Source organism: Oncorhynchus gorbuscha, unplaced genomic scaffold (assembly GCF_021184085.1).
Source record: "Oncorhynchus gorbuscha isolate QuinsamMale2020 ecotype Even-year unplaced genomic scaffold, OgorEven_v1.0 Un_scaffold_10938, whole genome shotgun sequence".
In the NCBI taxonomy this organism is placed as follows: domain Eukaryota; kingdom Metazoa; phylum Chordata; class Actinopteri; order Salmoniformes; family Salmonidae; genus Oncorhynchus; species Oncorhynchus gorbuscha.
The window spans coordinates 1-10,425 of record NW_025753607.1 but is presented as its reverse complement, the minus strand read 5'-3'; the positions used below and the strand labels follow the sequence as shown (position 1 = coordinate 10,425).

The window sequence follows — 10,425 nt, the reverse complement described above, 5'->3', positions numbered from 1 at the left end:
CCTTTGTCTGGGAGTCCCCTGCCTCTCTCCTTTGTCTGGGAGTCCCCTGCCTCTCTCTCCTTTGTCTGGGAGTCCTCTGCTATATCTGCCTTGAGTCCCCTGCCTCTCTCTCCCCATTTGTCTGGGAGTCCCCTGCCTCTCTCTCCTTTGTCTGGGAGTCCCCTGCCTCTCTCTCCTTTGTCTGGGAGTCCCCTGCCCTCTCTGCCCTCTCTGTCTGAGTCCCCTGCCTCTCTCCCCTTTGTCTGGGAGTCCCCTGCCTTTCTCTCCCCTTTGTCTGGAGTCCCCTGTCTCTCTCTCCCTTTGTCTGGGGAGTCCCCTGCCTCTCTCCCCTCGTCCCTTTGTCTGGGGAGTCCCCCTGTCTCTCTCTCCCCCTTTGTCTGGGAGTCCCCTGCCTTTCTCCCTTTGTCTGAAGTCTACTGCATTCTCTCTCCCCTTGTCTGGGAGTCCCCCTGCCTCTCTCTCCCCTTTGTCTGGGAGTCCCCTGCCTCTCTCTCCCCTTTGTCTGGGAGTCCCTGCCTTTCTCTCCCTTTGTCTGCGAGTCCCCTGCCTCTCTCTCCCTTTGTCTGGGAGTCCCCTGCCCCTCTCTCCCCTTTGTCTGGGAGTCCCCTGCCTCTCTCTCCCCTTGTCTATGAGTCCCCTGCCTCTCTCTCCCTCTCACCTCTGGCAGTAGTGTTGTCTACGTTATTTTCTGCATTAACAAATTCTCATGTTTGTTATGTATATACAAGCCAAGGTTCTTGATTTTTAAGTAGCCTTGCTAAAACAACCAGAGGTATTTGTGTAAAACTAACCTAAAACAGAAAAAAACAGCATTAAACCTAGAGATTTTCTAAAGTCTAGTTGCTTCGCATAATTGCTTCTAGTTGGTTTTTAATGCCTCTCTGCCCTCCCTCTATGAGTCCCCTGCCTCTCTGCCCTCCCTCTATGAGTCCCCTGCCTCTCTCTGCCCTCCCTCTATGAGTCCCCTGCCTCTCTGCCCTCTATGAGTCCCCTGCCTCTCTCTCCCCTCTCACTATGAGTCCCCTGCCTCTCTCTCCTCTCACTATGAGTCCCCTGCCTCTCTCTGCCCTCCCTCTATGAGTCCCCTGCCTCTCTCTGCCCTCCCTCTATGAGTCCCCTGCCTCTCTGCCCTCTCTATGAGTCCCCTGCCTCTCTGCCCTCTCTCTATGAGTCCCCTGCCTCTCTCTGCCCTCCCTCTATGAGTCCCCTGCCTCTCTCTGCCCTCTCTCTATGAGTCCCCTGCCTCTCTCTCCCTCTCTCTATGAGTCCCCTGCCTCTCTGCCCTCTCTCTATGAGTCCCCTGCCTCTCTCTCCCCCTCTCTATGAGTCCCCTGCCTCTCTCTGCCCTCTCTCTATGAGTCCCCTGCCTCTCTCTGCCCTCTCTCTATGAGTCCCCTGCCTCTCTCTGCCCTCCCTCTATGAGTCCCCTGCCTCTCTCTGCCCTCTCTCTATGAGTCCCCTGCCTCTCTGCCCTCTCTCTATGAGTCCCCCACTTCTCTCTCCCCTCTCAGAGGGACAATAGAGGAAGAGTATTAGCCAGAGGGCAGGTTTATCTACGTGTTAGTTTCAGCCCTGTTTATTTACACTAGTTTTCGTGTTACAGAGCATGAACAGTCTCTCTCTCTCTCTCTCTCACTCTCACTCTCTTTTTGCACTCTCTTCTCTCTCTCTTGCTCTCTCTCTCTCTCTCTCTCTCTCTCTCTCTCTCTCTCTCTCTCTCTCTCTCTCTCTCTCTCTCTCTCTCTCTCTCTCTCTCTCTCTCTCTCTCTCTCTCTCTCTCTCTCTCTCTCTCTCTCCTTACAATATGTAAGTTCCCCTGGGTACCTCACCCTTCCACAGTTTCCCTTGTTTTTGTCTTTGGTGTGTGTGTGTGCAAGTGTGTGTGTGATTGGGGGGAGAGTTCAAATAATGTAACTTTGATTTCTCTTGATAGTAAAAAGTTAGTTTTGCAACACAACATTTTGATGGTCAGGGTATTAATATTCAACCACGCTCCCCAGTGTGTATATACTGTATGTAAGCATGGTAAGAGCAGCTCTGTCTGTCTGACTGTGCGTTGTAAACTCAAGTCATCGTGAAACATTAACAATCGTGAACCATTCACAAACACACAGTGAACTAAGAACAGTCCATTCTGCTATAACCACAGTGTTGCTTTTCACTGTGTTAACCCTGATCAGCCCAGAGTGTGTGTGTGTGTGTGTGTGTGTGTGTGTGTGTGTGTGTGTGTGTGTGTGTGTGTGTGTGTGTGTGTGTGTGTGTGTGTGCGTGCGTGCGTGCGTGCGTGCGTGCGTGCGTGCGTGCGTGCGTGCGTGCGTGCGTGCGTGCGTGCGTGCGTGCGTGCGTGTGTGTGAGGAGAGGGTGTGTGTCTCACATTGTCGATGATGTTGTAGACTTTGTGTGCCGCTCCCCGGGCACTGGCGAAGGCCTGGACATTAGGAGAAGTCTGTCCCATGGCAAACGCCCCGATCAACACTGTGAAGAACACCTACAGGACACAAATAAACATCAGTGTGTGTGTGTGTGTGTGTGTGTGTGTGTGTGTGTGTGTGTGTGTGTGTGTGTGTGTGTGTGTGTGTGTGTGTGTGTGTGTGTGTGTGTGTGTGTGTGTGTGTGTGTGTGTGTGTGTGTGTGTGTGTGTGTGTGTGTGTGTGTGTGTGTGTGTGTGTGTAACTATAGTAAACAAACACAAATTTGACCAACTCAGGACATTATGTTAGTCCCTACAAGTTCAAATTTTATTTCAAGTGGGGTTTAGGGTTAAGGTAGAATTAGTGTTATGGTGTTAGGGTTAGGAGCTAGGATTAATTCTAGAGTTAGGAGCTAGGGTTAGAGTTAATGTTAGGTTTTGGGGTTAAGGTTAGGGCTAGGGGTTAGGGAAAATAAGATTTTGAATGGGACTGAATTGTGTATCCCCACTAGTTTAGTTATACAAGACTGTGTGTGTTTGTGTGTGTACTCACGGTGAGGACAGTTCCAATGGTGTATTCTCCAGATAGGATGAGTGTGCTGCCGTACCAGAAGGACAGAGCGTAGGACAGATAGATCATCAGGAAGGTGAAGCCCATGGCGATGTTAGCAGAGATGGCTTTACGGATACCCATGTTCTTAGCATCCTCCAGGTTTTTCTCGTACCTGTGGTACAAAACAACACACACACACAGGAACGCACATGAATTGAAAGAGAGAGAAAAACACAGAGAGACAGAGGGAATGAGAGAGAGAGAGAGAGAGAGAGAGAGAGAGAGAGAGAGAGAGAGAGAGAGAGAGAGAGAGAGAGAGAGAGAGAGAGAGAGAGAGAGAGAGAGAGAGAGACAGAGAGAGAGATAGAGACAGAGAGAGAGAGAGAGAGAGAGAGAGAGAGAGAGAGAGAGAGAGAGAGAGAGAGGCAGAGAGAGAGAGAGAGAGAGAGAGAGAGAGAGAGAGAGAGAGAGAGAGAGAGAGAGAGAGAGAGAGAGAGAGAGAGAGGCAGAGAGAGAGAGAGAGAGAGAGAGAGAGAGAGAGAGAGAGAGAGAGAGAGAGAGAGAGAGAGAGAGAGAGAGAGAGACAGAGATGATATACATATACAAACACACCACACTACTCTAGTTGTCCTCCTCACTGATGGGTTTATACAGAGTGGTGTGGACTGGTCTATCCACTTATAGAACAATAACAACTACTGACTGCTCAGGCTAATGGTCTTCACAGCAGCAACAAGTCCTTTAGGAACATTATCCTGGTGACCCGTCTGTTGCCTTAGTTACCGCTCCTTTAACATTAGCTAAATGTCTCCATTCTACCCCACTCTCTTTCTCACACACACCTGGTTATCTCCTTCTGTTGTCCACCGAAAGCGAAGACTGTTCTGACAGAAGAGATCACCTCCTCAGCCACGGCTCCAGCTTTAGCATAGGCACTCTGCTCCAGGGATGTGAAGGACGTCAGTACCTAGAGACACACAACGGAGAAAGACAGTCAAGAGAGGTGTGTGTGTGTGTGTGTGTGTGTGTGTGTGTGTGTGTGTGTGTGTGTGTGTGTGTGTGTGTGTGTGTGTGTGTGTGTGTGTGTGTGTGTGTGTGTGTGTGTGTGTGTGTGTGTGTGTGTGTGTGTGTGTGTGTGTGTGTGTGTGTGTGTGTGTGTGTGTGTAGGGACTGACTCACTGGTGAAGTTATTCTGTGTCTGTATGGAGTCTCCTATGAAGCTGTCAGTCATGTCCCCAAAGACAATACACATGAGAGGGAGGACCGTTCCATTAACCATAGCCATGATGGTCCCCAGCACAATCATCAACCTGTCCCAACCATCAGCAAACCTGAACTATAGAGGCATGGGGGAAGAGGCGCGAGAGTGAGGGGCAGGATGGGGATATGAGGGAAGTGAGAGATTGGGAAGGATAGAGAGAAAGGGAGTGAGAAGGGGCAGGGGAGAGGGAAGGGGAGAATGAATTAAAGGGGGAAGGATAAGTGGGGAGGAAAAGGGACAGAGATGGACAGATGAGCAGAGAGAGAAAGAGAACATATGAAGGTAATGAATACTCTGAGTCATTTTGTATGTAGAACTCCAGTATGTTTCTCCAGTGGTAGAGGCTCCTAAACAGAGGAAGTTTAACCAGCTATTCTACTGGCCCAGCAGGGGAACAGAGGAAATTCAACCTTCAGCTATTCTACTGGCCCAGCAGGGGAACAGAGGAAATTCAACCTTCAGCTATTCTACAGGCCCAGCAGGGGAACAGAGGAAATTCAACCTTCAGCTATTCTACTGGCCCAGCAGGGAAACAGAGGAAATTCAACCTTCAGCTATTCTACTGGCCCAGCAGGGGAACAGAGGAAATTCAACCTTCAGCTATTCTACTGGCCCAGCAGGGAAACAGAGGAAATTCAACCTTCAGCTATTCTACAGGCCCAGCAGGGGAACAGAGGAAATTCAACCTTCAGCTATTCTACTGGCCCAGCAGGGGAACAGAGGAAATTCAACCTTCAGCTATTCTACAGGCCCAGTAGGGGAACAGAGGAAATTCAACCTTCAGCTATTCTACTGGCCCAGCAGGGAAACAGAGGAAATTCAACCTTCAGCTATTCTACTGGCCCAGCAGGGAAACAGAGGAAATTCAACCTTCAGCTATTCTACTGGCCCAGCAGGGAAACAGAGGAAATTCAACCTTCAGCTATTCTACAGGCCCAGCAGGGAAACAGAGGAAGCAGACCACTCCCCAACCCCCCCTATTTCCACATTAATGTCTGATCTGGGTTCCAACTTTACACGCATGCAAGCACGTTGCACGCACACATTCACATGCACACACATTCGCACAACCACCCACCCATACACACACACACCAATAATACCTCAGGGCCCTGATAATAAATAGTCTACAGTGTGTAAAGCTGGAGAAGTATGTGACAGTTTATCTCGGCTACTCACCAGAGCTATGGCTCCAATCATCGGCATCTTTGGCTCTTTCTCCCCCTTTTTCTCTTCATCTTTATCCTCTCTAGAAGAGACAGAATATCTACAACATCATTTTATAAATCAATTTTATATAATAATCTTTAAACTTTAAAAACGGCAAATTAAGTTATTGAGTTTTTAAACTCAGGAACTAGACCGTAATTCCAAGGAAGGAATAATAACCCAAATCGATATGATACTGACTATAGAAACAATTGTTGACAACATACAAACACCCAAAGACAACATTCTAGGCAGAGCACCTAAATATTTACCCAATGTCTCCGTTTTGCTCAAGCTTGACTTTGGCCACAGCTATCTCGTCCTTCTTGCCCATGTCTGGGTCTTATGACATGTAGGAAACAATACAGACAGGTACAACCGTACAGGTGAGATCGCAAAGACGTGTAACGGTAAGATATTTAAGCGTCCTCAAGAGTCTGGGGAAAGGCAAACTTTGACACCTGCAATAAAGCATTTAAGGGGCAAACCCACAGGCTGAACTCATCATGGACGTGCGTGCGAATTCATTGCTGGTTGCATGATACTGACTCCGGTTCTTGACCACAGAACTAGAATGAGATTCTATTTCTATGGTCTGGACTCGGTAATGAATTAACACCCTCAATATGCCCCAGAAGTCTACTTCATATTTATTAAGCCTACTTTTGAAATAGTTGTGTAGTATAGGCTATAGTCTAGACTTGTCTTGTAGGCTATTAGAAAAAGCTGTTGACATGACAAAGTGTAACGGAAGATCCGGTCGTGTACATAACAAATACATAATGGTTGTTAGATAAACTCACCGCTTCTTTCCCGCCAGTTGGTCCACTATCGGTGCTTTACCCCCCAGCTCCGGTGCTGTCCTCTCGTTATCTGCCTCTGTTTCTCCCTCACAATATAGAAACAAGGGAGGCAGCAGCGCTTCTCTTATATCATAGTTTCACGGGGGTGACATCATTTACTGCCGCGTGCCGCCCCTGCTCAAATCACACCTTCTGATGTCCATCAAACGTATGTCTGTCCTTGACTTCGACGTCAGGAGCTGCTTTAAGGGAGGCGACAATGACCTATAGGGTTATGGCTGAGTGTGTGTCTTTGTTATTACATTAGATACCGAACATGGCCATCTCATGTTGCCGCAATTTGAGAGACAACCACCGCTACTCTACAAAAGTGATATTATCTTTCTCTCACAACATCGTGAACCAACAGTGGGCATCCATATAGCCAATGTCCAATCTCTTATAAAGAATTGAGAGCCTACCAGTTCAGCAAAATGAACATCCTATTGACTGTTCCATCTATTGACGTGCCTAGAACACAGAGTGAACAATGACTATAAATGATCTAGGACTAGCTTATAATAAACTCCCGAGCGGTGCAGTGGGCAAAGGCACTGCATCTCAGTGCAAGAGGCGTCACTACAGTCCCTGGTTCGATTCCAGGCTGTATCACATCTGGCCGTGATTGGGAGTCCCATAGGGCAGTGCACAATTGGCCCAGCATCATCTGGGTTTGGCCAGTGTAGGCAGGCATTGTAAATAAGAATATATTCTCAAATGACTTGCCTAGTTAAATAAATAAAAATTGAGTTACTATCACACTCTAATGCCCCTTACCTCTATTTGTAATTGTTCAGCTTTAGGCCAAAACACTTTCTGTTATTAATTACATTGAGAACACACACTGTAAAAAAAAATAAACCCCACAAATATATTGTTTCAACTAATTAAGTAACTGGTTCCACATAGTATTTTCTTGTTTACTCAACTTTTGGAGCGAAGTGTTACCTGAACAACAACAAAGAATTGTTGGCCCAAACTTAGATCCAACTTGTGAAAACTTTGGCAAAAAATCAGTAAATAAAAAATGATGTGTTTGCTCAACTTGTTCATTCAACTATAAATGAACATTGATGATGTTCTTTTCCCTCCAGTCTGAGTTAGTGCTTTGTCTTGTTCACTCTGTTCTAATGTGTTCTGTCAGCTTGTAGAGCATTGAAAAGGGATAAAGACTCCCACACTGCCATTTACCTCTACATTTGTTAATCATTGTCATCATCAGGATTGTACAGGGTTCACATACCCACAGACAGACAGTATGGTGGCCAGTGAGTTGCTCTTATTGATAATACCATTAACTTCCCCTCAGAATCTCTCTGGCCTGTCTCTCTGGCCTGTCTCTCTGGCCTGTCTCTCTGGCCTGTCTCTCTGGCCTGTCTTGGCCATTGATCAAGCTGGAATGACTGGACATCGGACAAAATATTCAACCACTGAAGGACAATGGAGTAAAAAACATGTATATCTCAATGACAAGCTAAACCAGAAAACATTTCTACTGAGCTTCCAATCTCCATTGTCCTCCAAGACTGTCTGAATATAATTTCTGGTTGGACTGGTAGATAATGTCAGTACACAGTGAAGTGACAGTAGACACCTCCCTCATGTTGGGCTGGTAGATAATGTGAAGTGAAGTGACAGTAGACATCTCCCTCGTGTTGGACTGGTAGATAATGTCAGTACACGGTGAAGTAACAGTAGACACCTCCTCGTGTTGGAATGGTAGATACGTCAGTACACGGTGAAGTGACAGTAGACACCTCCCCTCGTGTTGGACTGGTAGATAATGTCAGTACACGGTGAAGTAACAGTAGACACTCTCCTCGTGTTGGGACTGGTAGATAATGGGTAGACGGTAATGACAGTAGACACCTCCTCGTGTTGGACTGGTAGATAATGTCAGTACACAGTGAAGTGACAGTAGACACCTCGTGTTGACTGGTAGATAATGTCAGTACACGGTGAAGTAACAGTAGACACCTCGTGTTGGACTGGTAGATAATGTCAGTACACAGTGAAGTGACAGTAGACACCTCCCCTCGTGTTGGACTGGTAGATAATGTCAGTACACAGTGAAGTGACAGTAGACACCTCCTCGTGTTGGACTGGTAGATAATGTCAGTACACAGTGAAGTGACAGTAGACACCTCCCCTCGTGTTGGGACTGGTAGATAATGTCAGTACACAGTGAAGTGACAGTAGACACCTCCTCGTGTTGACTGGTAGATAATGTCAGTACACGGTGAAGTAACAGTAGACACCTCCCCTCGTGTTGGACTGGTAGATAATGTCAGTACACGGTGAAGTGACAGTAGACACCTCCCCTCGTGTTGGACTGGTAGATAATGTCAGTACACGGTGAAGTGACAGTAGACACCTCCCCTCGTGTTGGACTGGTAGATAATGACGGTAGACACCTCCCCTCGTGTTGGACTGGTAGATAATGACAGTAGACACCTCCTCTCGTGTTGGACTGGTAGATAATGACAGTAGACACCTCCCCTCGTGTTGGACTGGTAGATAATGACAGTAGACACCTCCTCGTGTTGGACTGGTAGATAATGACAGTAGACACCTCCTCGTGTTGGACTGGTAGATAATGACAGTAGACACCTCCCCTCGTGTTGGACTGGTAGATAATGACAGTAGACACCTCCCCTCGTGTTGGACTGGTAGATAATGACAGTAGACACCTCTCCTCGTGTTGGACTGGTAGATAATGACAGTAGACACCTCCCCGTGTTGACTGGTAGATAATGACAGTAGACACCTCCTCGTGTTGGACTGGTAGATAATGACAGTAGACACCTCCCCTCGTGTTGGACTGGTAGATAATGACAGTAGACACCTCCCCTCGTGTTGGACTGGTAGATAATGACAGTAGACACCTCCCCTCGTGTTGGACTGGTAGATAATGACAGTAGACACCTCCCTCGTGTTGGACTGGTAGATAATGACAGACACCTCCCTCGTGTTGGACTGGTAGATAATGTCAGTACACGGTGAAGTGACAGAGACACCTCCTCGTGTTGACTGGTAGATAATGTCAGTACACAGTGAAGTGACAGTAGACACCTCCCCTCGTGTTGGGACTGGTAGATAATGTCAGTACACAGTGAAGTGACAGTAGACACCTCCCCTCGTGTTGGACTGGTAGATAATGTCAGTACACAGTGAAGTGACAGTAGACACCTCCCCTCGTGTTGGACTGGTAGATAATGTCAGTACACAGTGAAGTGACAGTAGACACCTCCCCTCGTGTTGGAACTGGTAGATAATGTCAGTACACGGTGAAGTAACAGAGACACCTCCCCTCGTGTTGACTGGTAGATAATGTCAGTACACAGTGAAGTGACAGTAGACACCTCCCCTCGTGTTGGACTGGTAGATAATGTCAGTACACGGTGAAGTGACAGTAGACACCTCCCCTCGTGTTGGACTGGTAGATAATGACGGTAGACACCTCCCCTCGTGTTGGACTGGTAGATAATGACAGTAGACACCTCCTCTCGTGTTGGACTGGTAGATAATGACAGTAGACACCTCCCCTCGTGTTGGACTGGTAGATAATGACAGTAGACACCTCCCCGTGTTGGACTGGTAGATAATGACAGTAGACACCTCCCCTCGTGTTGGGACTGGTAGATAATGACAGTAGACACCTCCCCTCGTGTTGGACTGGTAGATAATGACAGTAGACACCTCCCCTCGTGTTGGACTGGCAGATAATGACAGTAGACACCTCCTCGTGTTGGGGTAGATAATGACAGTAGACACCCCTCGTGTTGACTGGTAGATAATGACAGTAGACACTCCTCCCTCGTGTTGGACTGGTAGATAATGACAGAGACACCTCCTCGTGTGGACTGGTAGATAATGACAGTAGACACCTCCTCGTGGGGACTGGTAGATACTGTCAGTACACGGTGAAGTGACAGTAGACACCTCCTCGTGTTGACTGGTAGATAATGTCAGCACACAGTGAAGTGACAGAGACACCTCCCCGTGTTGGGGACTGGTAGATAATGTCAGTACACGGTGAAGTGACAGTAGACACCTCCCCTCGTGTTGACTGGTAGATACGTCAGTACACGGTGAAGTGACAGTAGACACCTCCTCGTGTTGACTGGTAGATAATGTCAGTACACAGTGA

The 10,425-nt window shown here is 47.6% G+C and overlaps 1 protein-coding gene across 1 annotated transcript; it reads right to left on the bottom strand.

Annotated features, from left to right (window-relative positions):
* Positions 1-2,344: 2,344 nt before the first annotated feature.
* On the bottom strand, positions 2,345-6,338 carry LOC124030370 (ATP-dependent translocase ABCB1-like; the record flags this gene model as incomplete). The annotated part of the gene is made up of 7 exons (XM_046341740.1): positions 6,237-6,338; positions 5,706-5,775; positions 5,404-5,473; positions 4,135-4,299; positions 3,806-3,930; positions 2,964-3,135; positions 2,345-2,488 (listed from the first exon to the last, which is right to left on the bottom strand). Coding segments are annotated over exons 2-7 (738 nt in total), but the record flags the coding sequence as incomplete, so codon positions are not given.
* Between the last annotated feature and the right edge of the window lie 4,087 nt (positions 6,339-10,425).